This window comes from Onychomys torridus, chromosome 12 (assembly GCF_903995425.1).
Source record: "Onychomys torridus chromosome 12, mOncTor1.1, whole genome shotgun sequence".
NCBI classification, from domain to species: domain Eukaryota; kingdom Metazoa; phylum Chordata; class Mammalia; order Rodentia; family Cricetidae; genus Onychomys; species Onychomys torridus.
Window position 1 is genome coordinate 34,825,197 of NC_050454.1, and position 22,295 is coordinate 34,847,491.

Here is a 22,295-nt window from a genome sequence, read left to right on the forward strand (position 1 = left end):
CACATGGTATGAGCTTCTACTTCTGTGGTAATTATCCAATTGATAAATACTCCATCATCAAGAGAACTTAGATGAATCAAAATAGCACAACAGAACAAAACCTCTCCCGTCAAAAAAGCCCATGTCCAAAGTTCAGCTCCCCAACATTCCCTGATCTGTTGCCTCTTCAGCCAATCTAATAAAGAATGCAGAGGCACATAATTACTATTTCTTAGTTACATAAATTACTTTTAAATTATATAAGCCAATAAAAATATATTAAGTCTGTGCCTTAGTTTTCCTACATTGTGATTTACAGTATTTTCTCATCTACATTCAAGTTACTCTACAACTCAAAGTAGGCTACTTAATATTCTCATACTTCTAAAATCTAGTAAAAATAAAAGATAAAGCAGAATATTAATAATTATCATATTCTGCCAAGTTTTCATAAAAATATGTTGAACATCATTTCTCAGACTAGAAAAACAAGCAAAAGAAAAATAAATTCTGCTGGGCGGTGGTGGCGCACACCTTTAATTCCAGCACTCGGGAAGCAGAGCCAGGTAGGTCTCTGTGAGTTCGAGGCCAGCCTGGTCTACAGAGTGAGTTCCAGGACAGGCTCCAAAGCTACAGAGAAACCCTGTCTCAGGGGGAAAAAAAAAAGGAATGAAAGATAGGGCTGAAGAATAGCTCAGTAGTTAAGGTGTTACTGCTCTATCAGAGAACTGGAGTATGGATCCCAAAAACCTATAACTCCAGATTCAAGGGAGCTGATACCAACTTTTGGTTTCCTCCAGCAGATACACACACTTTCTCTTTATCTCTCTCTCTGTCTCTCTCTTTCACACACACACACACACACACACACACACACACACACCTCGCACAAACACACTCTCTACACATACACACTCACATATACACACACACTCTTTCTCTCTCTCTCTCACACACACACACAATTAAATATTTTTAAAAGAAATGCAAAATTATAAAAGGTAATAATTATAATAATATTATTACTATTAATCAGAGTTAACTTTTCAATTTTTTTCCACCATGCATTCAAATGTTACAAAGACTATATTAGAGAAAATATTTTGAAGATAAGACTGTTGTTCTGTTTATAAAACACAGAAAACATCCTTTTCAAGGAATTCTGGATTTCTGAGAATGAAATGCAAGCCTTCTCAACCTGAGTGCTACATATTTATAAACTATGGAAGTACAGCTCACCATAATATAGAAATGTTCCTGTCAGCAAAAAATACCATGTGGTCCTCCACTTTATTTTGGAAGGACCATAATTTTTGTTTTATATACTCTCAGTTAAGGGTTCTAATGGCTATAACAGAATAATTGATGATATTTAGCACCTAAGTTTAGAGAACAGAGGCTTTGCCAGAATTTAAGCAGTTGCTTGTAGGCAGTTAGAAAAATCAGATCTGTGCTGTGCTCCTTAATGATATCAGAACATTCTAAAAGATAAAATGCCAAGCTCCCCACTGTCACCTTTGATTTACAGATGTACCTTCAACACTGAAACACATTATTATTATTCCTGAAGACACAGATATATTCTTTTTTAGGTTTCTTTTTCATTCTTCCTTTTTTTGTTTTTTAATTATTGCTGTTTTTATTGTTTTGTTATTGGGTTTTTTGTTTGTTTTGAGACAGGGTCTCACATGTAGCCCTGGCTGACCTGGAACTCACTATGTAGACCAGGTTGTCCTTGAACTCACAGAGATCCACCTGCCTCTGCCTCCCAAGTGCTGGGATCAAAGGAGTGCACCACCAGGCCCAGTCTGGTTAATTTTTTTCTTAACCACAATTAAATTGTCTTTCAAATGTGGTACTCTTCAGAGATTAGATAAAAAATCCTTTTTAAAATCCTTTCCCAATCTGTAAGTAGCAGGATTTTAAATGTTCTTCACTATGGGACAAAGGTCAAGAGTGAAGTAAGGACTAGGATACAGCTCAGTGATACAGTACTTACCTAGCATGCATAGGGCCCTAGATATGGTCCCCAGTCTCTCTCTCTCTCTTTCTCTCTCTCTCTCTCTTTCACATACACACACACACACACACACACACACACACACACACACACACACACACACAAAGTGAAATGAACAGCTTTGGCCCTTCAGGTGAAATACATATAGAAATAAAAGCAAGAACACAATGATGAATGTGCATATGAATTTCTTACAATATATTTCTTACCAAAATATTGGCACATAAATGTTGGTAGGCTAAAAAAGCATAGAATGAAAAGTTAGACATCTGAGCAGCATTATTCCAAGTGATTGAGCCTCAGGTCTCCTTCCTCCATATCAAAGAGAAATATTCTTGGCCAAGTAAGCTTGATTTTAATCCTATCTGGAATACTTTACTTCAAAACTGATCCACAAATTAGCTAAAGTTTGTCATGAGGCAATTTAATCACCCCACTTAAAAACCTTACAGTCTGGGGGTTACAGACAGTTGAGTGGCAGAGCACATGCTTAGCATTCTTGGGGCTCTGGGTTTAACTGCCAGCACACACACACACACACACACACACACACACACACACACACACTCCTATAAACATTATTCTCCCTAAATTTTCATATATATATATATATATATATATGAAGGCTTTCCTTAATGCAGAGGGGAAAAACACATTTTTAGTCCAAGGAGACTGTCCAGCAAATTTCAGTTGTTCATAATCCTCACCCTAGTCATGCCTTACAGACTATATTCCTTACTATGTAATTAAGGACCAAATTCTCCCATTTAAATTGCCAAAACTACTTCAAGAAACTGTATTTGAAAGGAAGTATGTAAAAGAAACATTATTGTGTAATTATTAAGAAATGAAGTGCATATGCCTTTTAATATCAATATTTTTAGTACATTAATACAATCAAAATGAAGACTTAGCTCATGTCTCAAATCTGAAAAATATGGGACAAGAATACAAGTTTTATATAAACAATAACAAAATGGAGGAAGGATTGTTCCCAAGCAAAAGAAAGAAGCAACTGAAAACATTAGGAAAACCCAAGTGGATTTCTGCTCCCCAGTTAAATCAGACAGGTTACACAGTGACACCCACATGCAACACCTGAAATGCAGCATCACATTCCGGCTGCTGCCCTTGAACGTCTGCATTTAACTTACAGTTCTCTGGTGTCTGGCTAATCTCATCCTGTAAAGTGGGAGATACTCTGTGAACTTCACTGTGAGACGAGGCGTCTGACCCTGGCAGAGAAGAAGCTGCATGGCACTTCCCGTCTCCTGCCACATCCTCAGAACCTATGCTCTCATCAACGTCGTCTCGCTGCTGGACTGACGCTAAATACTGCTCGAGCAGGATGACACCCTGCTCGAGGCTTGAGCCTTCCTTACTACAATCACTGTGCTCCTCAGTCCTGGCCTCTAAGCTGGGGTCTCTGCCATATTTTACTGTGTCCGTGGAATTCCCCAACATGGAGCTTTCGGTGCTTTCTATGGAACTCTTTTCAAAATCCAAAGAATCCTTCAAACAGTGAACTTGTTCTGTGAGGGAGGAATGAAAACCAGAGTCTGGAAATTCTGGTACAGATTTCTCTTGAGGAGCTTCTTCCTCAGCAAGGAACCAATCAGAATTCTGATCAGAAGAGGGGTCCTGATGTTGTGGAAACAATGGAGGTTTGGGTGACACCAGAGTACTTGATATAGGAGGAACATCAGTATGCCAGGAAATTAGACGCTGTTCCACTGTCTGTTGCCAAGCTTGTAGAGATCTTACCTGTAAACCAGAAGGCACAGTTCTATTATAAGATAAAAAATTTGTCTTTTTAAATGTCCTGAGCTTTTTCAGAAGTCACGCAAGTGTCTTCGTTCATTACTCCCCTGTCCTCTGCACTGGACTCCCAGACTAACTAGGCATACACAGTGTTTAGTGTTGTTGGTAGCAGAGGGCAATCACCAGCAGACACCAACGCCAAAGCAATTCTCTTGTTCCACTGAAGAAACAATGTGAAATACAATAGCATCTTCTCTCCCTAACTAAGGGTCAACAATGTACAAAACATTGACTGACACCTAGTGAAGAAGGCCAACTAGCACCTGAGTGTATAAGTGGAGCCTCTAGATATACATGAAGACATAGGATTTCCAATTATTTAAAATCTAGTATTTATAACTTTCTAAAATGACTAAAAATATTCCCAAGTCCTTGACAATATGACCTTTTATATCTTAAGAGATAAAAATAATTTCAAATTCTTACTATAAAAATTATGCCGGGTGGTGGTGGCACACACCTTTAATCCCAGCACTCAGGGGGCAGAGGCAGGTGGATCTCTGTGACTTTCAGATCAGCCTGATCTACAAAACATGCTCCAGGACAGTCAGAGCTGTTACACAGAGAAACCCTGTCTCAAGAAACCAAAAAAAAAAAAAAAAAAGCAAAGGTTGGCAGGGACGGCTCAGCAGTTAGAACATTTGCTGCTCTTTCAAGAGACCAGAATTCAGTTCTCAGAACCCACACAGCAGATCACAACCATCTGTAAGTCCAGGTCCTAGGGCTCTACTACCCACTTGTGGCCCCAAGGGCACTGTACACTGTTGTGGGATTTGTACCATCCATCCTGCCAATGACATTTGGGATATCTGGCCCAATAAGGCATGGCAATTTCTGGGTATGTGGCTAGTTAAAACTGAGGTAAGAGTGTGCTTATTCTCTCTTGGGTGTTCAAGACTGAGCCAAGCTTCGTGAAGCAGCCTGTGGTTGGTCCCCTTCTCACCCAGGGCAGAAGGACAGAACAGCAACACCTGGACCAGCAGGATTGGCAGTGGTGGTATCTTCCTTCTTCTGATTAATGACTCTGTTTCCCCACTGTACCCCTTAATAAACTGATATATACCTCTGTGGGTTCTCAGTTCACATGGCGCCCCACACTGGGAATTACATGTAGGTGGACCATTTCTCTCCTGCCTGCCTGTTCCCAAATATCCAGCAGCCATTTCCCAAATGATTGATTTGGTGGCTTAATATTACTTATAAATGCTTGGCCAGTAGCTCAGGCTTATTACTAACTAGCTCTTACAATTTAAATTAACCCATTTCTATTCATCTATGTATTACCATGTGTTCCTGGCATTACCGGTCTGATGGCATCTTACTCCTTGGGTGGCTGGCTGGCTTCTCCTCACTCAGCCCTTCCTCTTCCCAGAATTCTAGTCTGTTCACCCCACTTATACTTCCTGCCTGGCTACTGGCCAATCAGCATATTATTAAAGCAATTCAAGTGACAAATCTTTACAGTGTACAGGAGCCAAAGCAGCATATACATAGGGCACATACATACATGCAGGCAAAATACTGATACACATGAATCTTTTTTTCAGCTGCAAGCAATATAGAGTAGCTCGGCTGGTATAGTGCTTGCCTAGCATGTATGAGGCCCTGGTTTCAAGCCCCAGAGGTACATGAATCAGTTGTAATGGTGCACACTTGTAACCACTTGTGAGATGTAGGCAAGAGGATCAGGAGTTCAAGGTCATCCTCAGCTATAGTGAGTATATGGCTAGCCTGGACCACATGAGAACTTATCTCAAAAGTAAAATAAAATAGATACCTAGGGAGAGAAGAAAGGCATATATGGAATTTTTAGTTTCACTTTGACTACTCTTCAAGGTAATTTCCTGCCTGTTTTTTGTGACAGGTTCTCACTACACAGCCCTGTGTCATCAAGTACTTTCTGATAGTGGTTTCAAGTCCATCTTTTCAGAATGTTTTCTATGTATTGTCATATACTTACACTTTTAATATATATTTGAAATTGTTTTAATTTATGGATGGGGGCACACACATGCTTATGGAAGTTAGAGGACAACTTGCAAGAGTTTGTTCTTGCCTTCCACCATGTGGTCCCAGGGATCAAACTTAGGTTGTCAGTATTGATAGCATACACCTTCACTCAATAACTAGCTCACTGGCCCTCAGAGAGCTTTATTCCTTTTTTTGTTTGTTTGTTTTGTTTTGTTGAGACAGGGTTTCTCTGTAGCTTTGGAGCCTGTCCTGGAACTCACTTTGTAGACCAGGCTGGCCTCTAACTCACAGAGATCCACCTGCCTCTGCCTCCCGAGTGCTGGGATTACAGGCGTGCACCACCACTGCCCGGCCAGAGAGCTTTTAAAACCAAGTGGATGCTAAGCTCCATCTCTTACTGTTATTAGTATTATTCTGGAGATCTTTCCAGGTCAGTCCATATTACTACTACTTTATCCTTTTTAATTGTCCCATATTATTCTATAGTGCTGTTATTTTTATAATTTGTTTAACCAGTTTCCTACTAATGGTAAATTTTTAAAAATCTTAAAAATTAATTATCTTAATATGTAGGTTTATATAATTACAGTAACTTATTTGTTAAGATATTTCTAAGAAAAAATATATTCCTAAGAAATTATCATTAGGAAGTTTTTTTATTCCAGTATTAATAATGCTATAGTATTTTAAAGTTTTACAGTAATAATAAAGCCAAAGGCTTAAAATGATTTTGGGCCAGGCAGTGGTAGCACACACCTTTAATCTCAGCACTCGGGAGGCAGAGGCAGGTGGATCTCTATGAGTTTGAAGCCAGCCTCATCTACAGAACAAGTTTCAGGACAGTCAAGGCTACACAAAGAAACCTTGTCTTGAAAAAAAAATTTATTCTCACTAGAAATTTTCGGTGTTCACATATAGTAGGAGGAATCAGCAGTGGGGGTTTACCTCGTTCCAAAGGAATCTGACAGCTTCTTCTTGTACAAAAGTTTTCACACGCTCTTCATCTCTTTCTTTTCTTAATCTACAATGATTCAAAAGGTCATTGACATAAGGAAGAATGCTTCCTGTTACAACTACTAAGCAAATGCATTAGAAAGAGATTAATTACCTAACAGCTACTGCTTCCACTGTTAGAATATGTAAGCTCTGACCTTATTTAAAATGCCTCAAGCATAGTTCAAGACGAATGTGCTTCAAGACAAAAGCCAAATAAGATGTATCTGAAACTGAAATTTACATGTTCAGTCTACAAAGTACTACCAAATGGGGGCATGTTTGTATGAGTGTGAGTGTGTGTACCTACGCTTATGTATTAAATACCTCTTTATCTGCCCTTCAGCCTCCCAGGCAAACACAAGATGATAGGGGCCTACAAAAGGCTAGTTATTCAAGGCTTCCAAAAGTTAACAATCATGCTTACACACTCAGGATCACAGACTAACAATTTTCTCCTAAGATATTAGCAGAACTAACCCTTTCAGAATCACTTTCCTGCTTGCCCCATTCCTGATTCTCCCTACTATCAGATTCTCCCATCCACCACTTGCTCTCATCCCTCAGTCTTTCCTGAGGTTACTGATGCCACTTCCATTCTTTGGCCTATTCCAAAGCAGAGCCTTCCTTGGTTGTCCATTACACTTGGAATATCACTCCCACTCTGTCCTGAAGTTTGTTTTTAATCTTTGCAGTACTGGACAGAGAATCCAGGGCCTAGCACCCACTAGACAAAGACTCTACACCTGAGCTATACCTCATCCCTTTTCAGAACTTCCAACATGGTTATCCACTTTCTCTAGACTCTCCAAGACATCCTTCTGTGCCATCGGGCACTCCTAAATTTTAAGCAGCAAACCCTCTTATAGGCTTCCTTTCTCTGAACTTTTCCTTAGCCAAAACAGACACATTTGTGCAAGCAATGTAGTTCTCTCTATTAGAAGCCTTTTTCTTCTTTTATACAAAGTCATCAAGCTGCTTCTCACTGCTATTTTCAAGTGATTCTTTATCTACCTCCTTGTTCTGGTGGAATTCTTCTGCAACTTGACACAAACCCTGAAATATCTGGGAAGAGAAATTTCAATTGAAAAAAAAAAAAAATGCTCCCATAAGATTGGCCTACAGGCAAGTCTATGGGGAATTTTCTTGATTAATGATTAATATGGGAGATCCCAGCCCATTGTGGGTGATGTAAACCCTGGGCAGGTGGTCCTGGGTTGTATAAGAAAGCAAGCTGATGCATGATACACTGGTGCAATAGTCACACAAATGTTGTGGGAGTAATCAGCTATCTGATTGGATTGAAGGCCCACTCTATGAGATAGAGATGAGAGAGGGGAAACCATGATCAGAATATATTGTATGAAAAAAAATTTATTTTCAATAAAAAGAAAGAAAGGAGAGAAGACAGGCAAGAAGGAAAGGAGGGAGAAAAGAAGGGAGAGAAAGAAGGAAGGGAAGGAGAGAGAGAAGGAGAGAAAGCAGGCAGGCAGGAAGCAAGGAAGCAAGCAAACAAGCAAGCAAGCTGAGGAAGCTGAGCAAGCCGTGAGGAGCAAGCCAGTAAGCAGTGTTCCTCCATGGTGTTGGCTTCAGTTCCTGCCTCAAGGCTCCTGCTTTGAGTTCCTGCACTTATTTCCCTCAGTGATGGGGTATGACCAGAGGTTATAAGCTGTAATCAACCTTTTCCTCTCCAAGTCGCTTTTGGCCGTGGTGCTTCAGCAAGGCAACAGAAACCCCTGGACATGCCTCTAAGGATGCCTGCTATCCTGGTAAATTCCCCCACTCCCTGCACTACTCTCTGCCGTCTCAGCACAGTCTCTCTGCGCCTCATTCCTGTCACTTTTGTTTGGAAGGCTCAACATTCAAGTAGATGCTCTACCTAAGAATAACAACCCCGTGAATCTACAGTCATAATCTCACGCTATTCCCACGCATTTTGGCTACATCACTTTTAAAACTTATTCCAAGGATTAGGAAGATGCCTCAGTGGGAAAAGGTGCCTGTTGACAAGCCTGGAACCATGAGTTTAATTCCTAGAACCCACACATTAAGTATTACTAATTAGGAATCTTAACCTACACGCTCCCTGCCAGCAACTACCTACCCTCTTTTCTTCATTCCCAAAGAACTGATACCACTCATTCTTTAAGCTCTTTATTTTTTTATTCATCATTCAATCCATCTCAAGCTGGCTTTCATCTCCACACTGCAAATCCACTCTTAGGAAACTCACTGTGCAGTGAAGGCTTAGCCCATCAAAACTGAAATGACAGATGTTCGTGCCCTGCATGTTCTGAATATAGGACAGGAAGGAAGGCAACCTCTAAGCCCTTGAAATATTTACCTGAAGAGACTATCTTTGTAAACCTGAGGTACTGAGCTGCACTAGAGTTTATGCCAATATGATTCGTAGTAAAACCCCATGTTGTTCCCTTGGGACCCTCAGACACTGTACCAGTTTACCTCTAGGGGATGAGAAATCTAAGAAAAGTCACTCACATGAGCACTGAATGCCTAAATAACTGCCCCAAATAGAAACCATGGCCGGAATGCTCAGGAAAGCTCCTCTGGTTGGCACTACTTGTATGGGTCATCACACATCCCAGCAATGGGGGGTAAGCCCTGGACCTCTAGGAGTTAACTGGGAGAGGACCTCTAGAAGCCTGTACCTGATCTGTCCTGTGTGATTTTCCCTATTTTAATCTGCATGCATCTGCTATAATAAACAGCAAGCACAATCAGAACAGTTCCTGAGTTCTCTGAGTCCATTTAGCAAATCACAGAACCTGAGGACAGTCTTGAGGGTCACCAATCACAACCAATGGCTAAATCTAGCATCACTTTCTCTACCCTTCACGAAGTACCTCTCACTTCTCCTGAAACACTGTGCCCCATTGGAACTGAACGTAATATACTCTCTTGGCTATTCCTTCTCAGGTTCCTTTGCTACTTTCTCCTAAGCCACCTAGAGTACTAATAAACACCATTAGTTCCAATATTAATGAACTCCTAATTGTCTTAGGTTGGTAGTCCCTGGAACTGAAGAATAATTCCTACCTTCACCCCAGAATTTTAGTCCCTTGGGAACCCCTGATATTTTTTTCTAGCTCTTTATGTCACCTAGTTGGTTCTACGTGGACTTTCTCTTCCTCCTTATCCAGTTTTTCTACAGTACCTGCTTCTTTGTTGAGAATCATAGATGCCTATGTAGTTCACAACCACTCAACATCTTTTGTGATACTACATCTGTGCACCAATTGCTATGCCTAGAATGGAGATGCATGTGTCAATGTGTACTCTCAAGACGCTTCAAGTCTACCACTGGAGATGAGCACACCAACAGTGGTGTCATGATCCCAGCAGCAGAGTTCTAAAACAACTTCAGAGCCTGGCACCCTAAGCCAACAGACAGCAGTTTCCAACCTACCTCCTTACTTCATCTGTAAGGCAGACAATGTGCTCCTGCATTCTGCGCAGCCTGATTTCATAACGCACCCCTTTGGCTTGTGGATTGTAGTTCCTGGTATAAAAGCCCCGCCAACAGGCCTGCAGCTTGGTGGCAGCTGCATTCAGTTTCTGAAGGGTGACTTTATCTTGTCCCAAAGCAACAGGTCTCTGGGTAAAAATCCTGGAGGGAAATTTTTCTGAAGTGGTAGGAGACACAGTTTCTTCACCATTTGGTTCTATGTGGGACACACTGTGTCCATCTGACTCCGGAAAAGATGTAAGACCATGGCTATCCTCCTTCAAGATAGCATTGATGATGGCTGACTTGGGTAACAGCCCCGCTTTCTCATTCACTTCTGTGCTCATCTTACTTTTCAGCATCTGAACTGAACCCTCACTTGTATCCCATGAAGGCTTTTCCTTGTCCTTATCCAAGTCCTGGTTTTCCGGCCTTTTCGTGGATTCATCTGCAACACCATCGTCATCTTCTAGGCCCAGGTTAATGCCCTGCAGCCTCAGCTCAACAGTGGGTGATACTGGAGACAGTCCTGACGCAACTGGCATAAAAGTGGACTCTGAGGAGAGCAGACTACAGTTGAGCTTGTCCTCATCCGTCTGTATGTCTTCCAGGTGAAGGTCGTTCCGAGAATATCTTGGAGTGTGTGCAGAGGCTGGGAAGTTATTCTTAACAGCATAGAACTGATCATCATTACTGCTTATCCCAACCCAAGAATTGATTTGGAGAACAGGTTCTAGAGGAACCAAGAGAGCATCACTTAAATCAGCAAGTATTTGAAGAGCCTTCTTAATTGTACATGTAAAACATCTTTTACACTTATTTATGTAATCTGTGTGTGTGTGTATGCACACATGCATGCCATAGTTCACATGCAGAGGTCAGAGAACAAGTCAGTTTTCTCTTCCACCATGTGGGTTTGAGGGACTGAACTCGGGTAGTCAGCCTGCACATCAAGCACCTTACCCCTGAGCCACCTCCCTAGTCCCTCAGTTGTTTGCTTTTAATGAAATTTAATCCCTAAAATACAGTAAAGCATATAAAATGACTGCCTCCAACATGACTAAAATGTCAAACCGAACATTTTTAAGAAAATGACTTTCTTGGTGTTAGAGATGGCTCAGTGGTTAAAAGCACTGGCTGCTCTTACACAGGACCCGAGTTTGATTCCCAGCACTGGCACAGAGGCTCACAATGTCTGTAATTCCATTTCAGGAGATACTGCTCCCTCTTCTGGCCTCTGCAGGCACAGGAGATGCGTGTAGACAGGCATACAAACAGACAAAACACACACACACATAAAAGAATTAAATGGATTTTTAAGTTAAAAAAAAGAATTTCAGATTTTTTTAAAAAGGAAAATTATTAAAATTAAAATTATTATAAAATAAGAGTGGTGGCTCAGGTCTAAAATCCTGGCATTTGAGAGGCTAAAACACAAGAGCTTCCGTGAAGTCAAGGCCAACATTACTAAGTCTATACTTAGTATAGATGATGTCCACAAAGTGCTTTTTTTTTTTTCCTTTTAATGTGTGTATGTCTGTGTCCATGGAGCCCAGAAGAGAGTATTGGATCCCTCATAACTAAAGTTACATTTGGTCGTGAGCTGCCTGATGTGGGTTCTTAGGAACTGAATTCTGGTCCTCGGGAAGACCAGGAGGCACCTTTAACTACTGAGTTATCTCTCTAGCCCCACAAGAAATAGTTTTAAAAATTAGAAATATGGAGCTAGGGGCCTGGAGAGATGGCTCAGCCATTGAGAGCACTGGCTCCTCTTTCAGAGGACTTGGGTTCAATTCCCAGCACCCACATAGCAACTCACACCTGTCTGTAACTCCAGTTCCTGGGCTTCTGACACCCTCACACAGACATACATGCAGGCAAAATACACCAATGAACAGAAAATAAAAATAAATTATTAAAAAAAAAAGAAGAAATATGGGGCTGGGGTTATATAGCTCAACAGTAGAACACTTATCTTGCATACCTGAGGCCCTAGGTACAATCCCCAGGAACACACACACACACACACACACACACACACACACAGAAATTTGGGGACTAGCAAGATGGCCCAAAGGGTGAAGGACCTTGCTGCATAAGCCTGGTGATCTGAGTTCAATCACCTAAGACCACGTAAAGGTATAAGAAGAAAACCAACTCCACAGAGGTATCTCCTGACTTCCACATACACACCATGGCACATACGCCCACCTATACACTATACATGCAATAAAAAATACAATTAAAAAACAATTTAATTTGAGTAGCTGGAGAGATGGCTCAGTAGTTTAGAGCACTGGCTGCTCTTCCAGAGGACCTGAGTTCAATTCCCAGCACCCATATAGCAGCTTACACCCGTCTATAATGGAATCCAATGCCATCTTCTGGTGTACAAGCATACATGTAGACAAAATACTCATATACACAAAATACATAAATAAATAAATCTTTTTAAATTTTTTAATTAGAAATATAATGTGCACACACATCTGTATGTACATATATGAAATATGTGTACATATATAAAATATATAAATATATGTACTCACAAATCTCTACAAATCAGATTCAAATGATCGCTAAAGTTAAAGTGATAAAATATTACAAAAATACACACTTTTCAGCTAGGTTTAGTGGCACACGTCTACTAAATCTCAGCATTCAAGAGGAAGAGAGGGGCTGGAGAGATGGCTCAGTGGTTAAGAGCACTTGCTGCTCTTGGAGAGGGCCCAGGGTTCAGTTCCCGGCACCCATATGATAGTTCTTCTCACCTCCAGACCCTACATTCATACAATACACATACATTCACACATGTTGGGAGGCTGGGCTGGTCAGAGGTTGCAGTCTACTATAGCCTGGCAGCTTTCTCAAAACTTGGCAACATAGAGGACTCCCTGCCCCCAGTCAGACTTCCTGCTCTCTACCTGCCTTTATTTGGAAGATGTTTCTGGGTCTGGATGCCTGACTTATCTCAGGTCTGACCCTCGACATGGTTCCCTGCAAATGCTCTTCCCCTGTGGACCACACGGTAATTATGTAACATGCTCTAGCTATTTTCATTGAGCCATGCTGCCATAACCCAGCCTTGTGATAGGAACATGCCACATAGTACGGGTTTGTCCCCAGGCTTCCCAATCCTATATTCCCTATGCTCTAGAATAAAGCTGAGCTGATTCACTAAAGTCATCCCAGAGGGCTGTCTCCATCGTACCCACAGCCATCCAAACCCTGTTCCCTGCTTCTTCTCCCTCCATCCTCATGGACCAATGCAGCCAGCCAACAATCCCAAAAAGAAGCAAAACAAACACACACATACAAAAGTAAATATTTAAAAAAAAAAAAAAAAAAAGAGGAAGCAAGTCAGGAGGAAGCAAGTTCAAAACCAGCCTGGGAGCTACATGGTGAGTTGCAGGTCAGTCAGAGCTACGTAGAGAGACCCTGTCTGAAACCAACTGCATATGACCCAGTAAGTCAAATGAGCTGAAAAGAATAAAGAAAAGGAGTAGAGCAAGCGGTTCTTAGGCACTGGGTATAAACGACTTCCTTACCACTTTCCTGGAAGTCTTGAACAGGGCTCGAACACTCAGGTGTAAGGGGCGCCCTTGTTTCAATAGGAGCAAGAGGAGACAAGTCTTCATTTTGGCTTTGGCTCATCAGCTGCCTCTGGTGAAACCTAGAAACCAATATTATCTGCCATCATCTACACGAACTAAGAAGGTATGCTCTCCTGCCTTCTCAATTAATATGTCAAGACAGACACTTGACAAGTTAGCAAGGGTGTCTTCGGCCACGGGAAAACTATAGCCTCTGTTGAATGCATTGTGTGAAAGAAGTTAAGGGTTTTTAAACTGTTAGATAAAGACAGGGATGGCAGCACATGCCTATAAACCGCACTGTGGACGTAGAGGCAACAGAATAAGTAGTTCAAAGTCACCCTGTCTAGTTTACATGAGACCCTGTCTCAATCTATACAATTAATTGTCCACATGACCTTGTACAAACACAATGTCATATACAAAAACACTGAAAGACAGGCTCTTGATAACAGAAGTGATTATTAAACACTCTGGCCATGCTTGTTAATATTAGCACTTAACATGCTACATGAGACACCTATATTAAAAGGCCAAGTACTGTTCTTGAGGTGTTGAGGTTCAAACTCAGCTAAGGCAAATCTACCACTGGGTTATAACTTTGCATCCACAAATCTCCCATTCTTCTGTTATCATATGGTCTGTTTCTCCCACCAAGAACTGATTAGCAAAGCTACTGCCACGCAACAAGCCACACCGTGTGACTCGGCTTCTCTGCAGTGACGAAAGGTGTGAGTGTCCAGATGTGTACCCTCACCTCTAAACCCTTCAGCTGCCACAGTAAATGGCTTACCTCTGCTTACTCAGAATCTTCTCTAGTTTGGCATCCTCTGCAGTTTGAAGACCCAGCGCAGAGATAAGAGGACAGACTGTAGCCAGGTACTGCACAAGCTGGATGTGCTGGCCAGGCCGGTATGCTCGCCCCTTGCCTTGGCTATAGAGCCATTCGGCTTTCAAACTGGGAAACAAGGAAGAGAAGATGGCAGAGGGATGGTCAAAATACAGTGTTGAGTGACAGTGGTCTTCTTTTGAATTCACCTTATAATACCACCACATGATTCATTTTAAAAAGTTACTTATTTGCTTACTTTTAGTTAATTTTGACAGGTGGGGTGGGGGTGGAGGATATGTTCCTGAGTGTGCACATGTGTGTGAAAAGTCATGTGCATGTGTAGTAGAGGACAGAGGTTGAGGCTGAGTACCTTCTTCTGCTCTCCACATTCATTTTCGAGACAAGGTCACTCGGAGCTCACGTTTGGCTAGGCTGGCTGGCTAACAAGCTCCAGCAATCTGCCCATCTTTACCTCTTCAGCAGTAGGATTACAAATGTCATATCATCCTGGTTTTCAACCTATATTCCTAACTCACTTCCCTTGGTCTTCTATTTTAATTTTTTTCATAAATAGAGGCACTGTTCATACTAATGAGTCCAAATATTTTTAAATTATTTTCAAAGAAGCAATAAGCATGCTCTCTATTTACTTTGTCAAACAGAAGCAATCTATAAGCTCTTAATGGCAGTTTTTGAAAATACCTAATTGGTCATTTTTTAAACTGGTAAATAGTGGGGATTAAATATTGCTAATTCTTTATTTCCTATACAAACTTTGTCAATAGATACTTAGTTCACATAAGTAGCATAACTAATAAAAATGACAGAATTCCACCATTTTGTAGCCTTTAATGAATTAATGGTTTCGGGCAAGGGTCATTAATAGCTATTAAGAACAAAATAGACATCCAGACACTGAGTACAAACCAATAGCATCTACAAAGCAGTCCTCCCTTTAAAACCTCAAAACTAGCCGGGTGGTGGTGGTGGTGGCGGTGGCACACAACTGTAATCCCAGCACTCAGGAGACAGAGGCAGGCGGATCTGTGACCAGGACAGCCTGGTCTACATAGTGAGTTCCAGGACAGCCCAGGCTATGTAAGTAAATAAAATAAATAAATAAATCTCCAAACTGAATCTGATCACACCATCATAACCAACCACCAATTTCTGGGTGATGCAGGAGGGAGGCAGATGCCAAGCACACAGGAAATTGTCTGAGAACTACCGGTCAGCGTAGCCAACTTATGGAGTACGCAACTGTAATGAACTGGTGGCTTATTTTTGTTGTTGCTCTTCACGACAAAGTCTCAAGTATCCAGAGCTGATCTTGAACTTGATATATAGCTGAAGCTGGCCTTTCTGCCTCCACCTCCCAAGTGTCATGATTACCCACTTGCTTGATGTTTTAAGATACTAAAAAATGAGAGCAGGCTGAGGGTGTAGTTCAGATGGTAGAGCACTGGCCTAGCATGAATACCTGGATTCCACCCCAGGACCATGTGAAGCCAGCATGCAACCAGGCCTGGAATCCTGGCTCTGAGGGGGTGAAGGCAGAGTGATCAGATCATCCCTTGACTATACAGAGACCTTAGAAACAACCTGGCTACATAAGACACTGTCTCTAAAGAGAGAAATTTATACTCATAATATAAGATATGGCTCCTGTAAACCACATTTTTTTTTTTCTTTTTGGCTTTTCAAGATAGGGTTTCTCTGTGTAGTTTTGGTGCCTGTCCTGGATCTCACTCTGTAGACCAGGCTGGCCTCGAACTCAGAGATCTGCCTGGCTTTGCCTCCCGGGTGCTGGGAGTAAAGACGTGTGCCACCACCGCCCCCATTCATATTTTCTTTTTTTTTTTTTTTTTTTCTTTTTTTGAGCTGAGGACTGAACTCAGGGCCTTGTGCTTGCTAGGCAAGCACTCTACCACTGGGCTAAATCCCCAACCCCATATTTTCATTTTTCAAATGCATTTATAGGGTCAACAAGATGACTAAGAAGTAAAAGCACTTGTTACTCAGATCTAATGACCTAAGTTCAACCCCTGAAACCCACATAAAAAGCCAGATTCGGTGGTATGCATCTGTAATCCCAGCATTCTACAGCAAGAGGGGAAACAGAAGTGTCCAAAGGTAGAGGGACACCAAGCCTGAAGTCTGAAGCAGGAACAGACAGAAGCCAAGGAGGAAGGAGAAGAGAACCACCTCCCAAAAGGACTTTTGCAAGTGAAGACTAGAACCGTGCTTAGGCCATGAGTGTGTAGTTCCTAAGGGCAGAAAGTGAAAGGAGGCATATTAAAGAGAATAATCAATCCATAGTCCCTTCTGTCTCCACAGACCACTTTCCTGGAGACTCTGGCTGAAGGCTCTAATGATCACACAACGGTCTCTAGAAGACGCAATCTTGGTGGGGACAGGTTCCCAGCTCCAAGATGCAGAGACCATCGTGTACCTAAGGATGGATTCACAGGCATCAGAAGGTGAGAAACCAAGAGTACAGTATGTCTGCTTCAAGTCCCAAATTGAAACACCATGTGCATTTGCCTGGAGGCATCATAAAAGGCCACTAGGTTCGACAATACTGTTAATACCCTGTTTTACACATACGGTAGCTAGCAAGCTTTTTTGTGGGATTAATTCAGGATCTCATATCACATTCATAATGTGGTTTCTAGGAAAGGATGTTACAATTTACAAGCAATCAACAAAAAACTTTTAGAACATAGATTGTTGTGAGTTTGGCATTTAGACTAACTACTTCCAACCTCTAGGGCTGATATTCACATTTTTCTTCTTCTTCTTTTTTTTTTTTTTTTATTTTATGTGTATGAGTATTTTTGCCTACATGTATATCTATGTACCACATGCATCTGGAAGACATAAGTGGGTATGGGATCCCCAAGAACTAGAATTACAGCCAGTTGTGAGCCACCATGTGGATGCAGGGAATAGAACACAGGAAGAGCAGTCACTCAGTGCTCACATCTGCTGGGGCATCTCTCCATCCCACACCCGACCCCTCTTTTTCATAAATAGTTGCTCTGTGGTTGAGTATGATTTAAATTCCTGGTCCTCCTACTTCCATCTCTCCAGCACGGGAATCACAGGAATATACCACCATGGCCATTTTATGAGAAAACCAGGGCTTTGAAACCATCTCACAGTGAAATGGAAGCTTGCTCTTTGCTGGCTAGTCAGCAGTCCACCCATTTCTGCCAGGCCCTTCCCCAAGCTGGGGTTACAGGTATGAGAAGCTCTACTTGGCTTTTTATATGAGTTCTGGGATTCAAACTCAGTCCTCATGCTTGCAGAGCAAGGACTTCAAACATCGCTGGCAAGCACTCAACCAACTGAGCTGTGTTCCCTAGCTCTGAGGGAGGTCTTATGTAGCCCAGGCTGTTCTAGAACCAATGATGTATCCCAGGATGGCAGTGACCACCTAATTCTTCTACCTCTGATTCCCAAGGGCTGGGGTTACTTGCATATGCCACCACACCTGGCTCCCAGCCCTGATGTTTATCTTCTGTCTTTTCTAAGAAAGGAGGGATAATCCTAAATAACCAGCAAACAGTCTGAGCTTACACTAGCATTTTAATTTGTAAACACTGTCTCGAAAGAAAAAACAAAACAAACAAACAAAAAATTCAACAAGCTGGGCAGTGGTGGTGCCGCACACCTTTAATCCCAGCATTTGGGAGGCTGAAGCAGGTGGATCTCTGTAAATTCAAGGCCAGCCTGGTCTACACAGCAAGTTCCAGGACAGCCAGGGCTACACAGAGAAACTCTGTCTATAAAGACCAAAAATAAGTAAATAAAAACAATAAAAAAAAAATTCAACAATTACTCTGTAGCAAACTAGAAATGATCTTTCAAAAAAATTTCTTGACTGACGCCACGTTAAGAAAATCATACTCACCTTTCCTTCTGAGAAATCACATATCCATCCAGCACTCTGAGATTTAGGCACCAGCTAACAATGTAGGGCCGATAGTCAAACCCTGGAATGGACGGTGTGGCCATCACACAAGGATTGTTCATGATCGACAGCTGCTCCAACTCACTTAAAGAGGCCAAAAACGAGACCTAAAACAAAAGACATCTTCGTTGCACAAAATGAACGCTCAGTGCCAAGCACAGGGTGTCCGCTGATTACATAATTTTGGCAGCATTTGAAAATGTCACAATTTCCCTCTTGTTCTAAAAAGCATCAAGCAATTTTCTGCTATTAGCCAGTGACTTCCAAAACTCTCAAAACCTGGCCATTTCTCCTTCCTGCATCAGAAAGTATCAGCATCATTTCCTAGGTAGGAAAACCATATTCCCTTTTATTGAGGCAGGGTCACATGCTCAGATCCCACGCTGACCTTTAGTTTTAACCCTCCTGTCTCCACTCACTACGTGCTGAGGTCACAGACATTTGGGACTTTGCCTGGCTTGAGAAAACCCTATTTGAAAACATAGCAGAAGCCGGGAGAAAGTGCACAGGCTGCCTCATTGGCCCCTATAAAGCAGATGTCTCTCCCATGCCAATCACCAGTGATAACTGCAACATTGCAACTGAATTCAGCCTCAGGACCTGCCAGTGTGAAGAAAAAGTAGAAAGAAAAATACTGATGCTCTAGCACCAAGCAATTCTCCCAAGATGGTCACAGTCTAAAAATGAGCCTGAGAGAACCTGCTCTTGTACACTGTAAAGATTTGTCACTTGAATTGGTTTAATAAAACACTGATTGGCCCGTAGCCACGCAGGAAGTATAGGTGGGGCAACCAAACTAAGGATGATGGGAAGGAGAAGGGCAGAGTCAGGAGTCGGCAGACAGAGGGAGCAGGAGATGAATGTGTCATGCTAATAAAGGTACCTAATTAGCTAATAAAGCATAAATAGACTTCCCCTTCCTGGATCCCAAAAGGAAATATCCCAGAGTCACATTTTACCTCATTTAAGTCGCGGATTTCATTTTCTGCCAAAGACAATATAGAAAGGCTTCTGGGTAGATACGCAGGTGCCATTCTAAGAGAAGTGATGATGTTCCCATGTAAAAGCAAGGTCTTGAAAGAGAAAAAAAATACAAGTCAACAAATTATCAATAAATTGACTTGACAATGCCAAAATGGTGTATGAAAGAATAAAAACATCTATTCTGCCGGGAGGTGGTGGCACACACCTTTAATCCCAGCACTCGGGAGGCAGAGCCAGGCGGATCTCTGTGAGTTCGAGGCTAGCCAGGACTATAGAGGGAGATCCAGGACAGGTACAAAGCTACACAGAGAAACCCTGTCTTGCAAAAAAAAAAAATCTATTCTGTTATACTTCTCATCGCACATAAATCAAAGATTAATACTTAGAAGATTCCTAAGTGGTCTTTAGCCCAACAAGGGTTTAAGACTTATCCGAGAACACATAGTTGATGTAGTACCTAGCTATGCTATGATACACTAGCATGCTATGCAATTTACCTTAATACACAAAGCAATTTCCAAATAGTTATTCATTTCCATTTAAAATATCAAAAGAAAGATGGGTGTGGTGGTACATGCCTTTAATCCCAGCACTGGGGAGGCAGAGGCGGGCTGATCTCTGAGTTTGAGGCTAGCTGGGTCTACAGAGAGAGTTCCAAGACAGCCAGGGCGACACAGAGAAACCCCTGTCTCGAAAAACCCTAAAAAACAAAACAAACAACAAAAAACCCACATCAAAATAAGGGCTGGAGAGAGAGCGTGGTAGATAAGGGTATTTACTCTACAACTATGAGGACCTATTACCGAATCCCCAGCACCCATAAAAAAATCTGGGAATAGTGGTTCATACCTGTGACCCCAGCACTAGAGGCAGAAATAAGTGGATTTCTGGCCATCCAGCCAACAGCTAAGAGTGAGCTTCCAGTTCAATGATAGACTATTTCAAAGTACTAGGATAGAGAGGGATGAGGAAGACACCCGACATCCTGTTCTAGCCACCACGTGCGCACACAGGTGTGTTCAACTACACTCATGTCCATGCACCACACCCACATCTAACACACACACACACACACACACACACACACACACACACACACACGGACATAAAATAAAACAATCATGTAGAAAGTAAATTTTGCAAGAGAGACAGAGAAGCCACAATTCATACTTTAAAACTACATTTTTTTGCTTAGTTGAAGCCAAAGAAAGGCAGAAATTATCGCTTACAGACATAGCTGACCCATATTAAGTCAGCAACAATAAAGAATAAGTCCAGGGCTGGAGAGATGGCTCAGAGGTTAAGAGCACTGACTGCTCTTCCAGAGGTCCTGAGTTCAATTCCCAGCAACCACATGGTGGCTCATGACCATCTATAATGAGATCTGGCGCCCTCTTCTGTATACATAATAAATAAATCTTTAAAAAAAAAAGAAGAAGTCCAAGGGGTGGAGGGATGTTTCAGTGGTTCAGAGTGCTTACTGCTCTTGTAGAGACCTAGGTTTAGTTTCCATACCAGAACTCACAACTACCTGTGACTCCAGCTCCAGGGTAGCCAAGGCCCTTTCTGTCTTCTGGGGCACTGTGTGCACACAAACTATACACAGACATCCGGGCACCTCCACACACATAAAACAAATAAACCTGTTAAAAAGAATAAGTCTAAGATACTCTAAACATTCAGGATTCTGTTTAGCTATTCATATATCTATTCCAGGAAAAAAAGGTTATAACAAAAGGAAAGAATGCACAAAATATCCAATCATCTTATAGTTCCTTTGAGTTCTCTTGGCATTTATTGGGACAGTTGGATACATCAAATTGTTTAGAATTATTGTTGCTATAAAATTATTTCTGCTCAAGATGTAGGAAAAATAAAGCTTCAGATTCCACTTCTAAGGCTTGAAGAACCTATCCGGTGCTAATAATATTCAATGAAGCAAAAATACAGAAAAAAAACTTTACATATTTTTTTTTTTTTAGATTTTTATCATTTATTTTATGTATGTAGGTGTTCTGCCTACTTGTATGTCTGTGCACCATGTGCGTGCCTATGCCTGTGGAGGTCAGAAGAAGGATTTAGGTTCCCAGGAACTAGGATTACAGAAGGTTGTGAGCCACCATATGATACTGAGAATCAAACCCAGGTCCTCAGGAACTGCAGCCAATGCTCTGAACCACTGAGCTATCTCTCTACCCTCCATGTTTATCACGCTTATTAAGTGAAATTAGTTTTGTTAATTAAATTATACTTGGTATTGAAAACAGCATCCTTGAGAACAGGAAAAAAATAAACACATAAACAAAACCCCACACACACACCAAACAGACCGGTGGACAAAGACTTAGGCAAATGGATCACTTGAGCCCAGAAGTTCAATACCAACCTAGACAACACAGTGATACCTCATCTAAAAAGCAATCTAAAGCTGGGCGTAGTGGCACATGTCTTCAATCCCAGTACTAGGGAGGCAGAGGCAGATGGATCTCTGTGAGTTCGAGGCCCAGCCTGATCTACATAGCTAGTTCCAGGACTGACAGACAGAGCTATATAACAGAGAGACCCTATCTCAGGAAAAAAAAAAAAAAAAGTTAACTTTAGGATGGATTACAGAATATTATATATTTACTAAAGTCCTTAGCATTAGCTAGCTTAAAATG

The 22,295-nt window shown here is 41.6% G+C and overlaps 1 protein-coding gene across 1 annotated transcript in view; it reads right to left on the minus strand.

Moving 5' to 3' along the window:
- Positions 1 to 2,615: 2,615 nt before the first annotated feature.
- The window catches only part of Cep97 (centrosomal protein 97), a 28,470-nt gene continuing 8,790 nt past the window's right edge, over positions 2,616 to 22,295 (minus strand). The window contains exons 5-11 of the mRNA XM_036203647.1: positions 19,611 to 19,724; positions 18,592 to 18,758; positions 14,637 to 14,801; positions 13,799 to 13,923; positions 10,212 to 10,983; positions 6,737 to 6,812; positions 2,616 to 3,763 (exon numbers count right to left, since the gene is read on the minus strand). Coding sequence (XP_036059540.1) covers positions 3,071 to 3,763; positions 6,737 to 6,812; positions 10,212 to 10,983; positions 13,799 to 13,923; positions 14,637 to 14,801; positions 18,592 to 18,758; positions 19,611 to 19,724 — 2,112 coding nt within the window. The 3' untranslated portion in view covers positions 2,616 to 3,070. The remainder of the gene's footprint in view (positions 3,764 to 6,736; positions 6,813 to 10,211; positions 10,984 to 13,798; positions 13,924 to 14,636; positions 14,802 to 18,591; positions 18,759 to 19,610; positions 19,725 to 22,295) is intronic.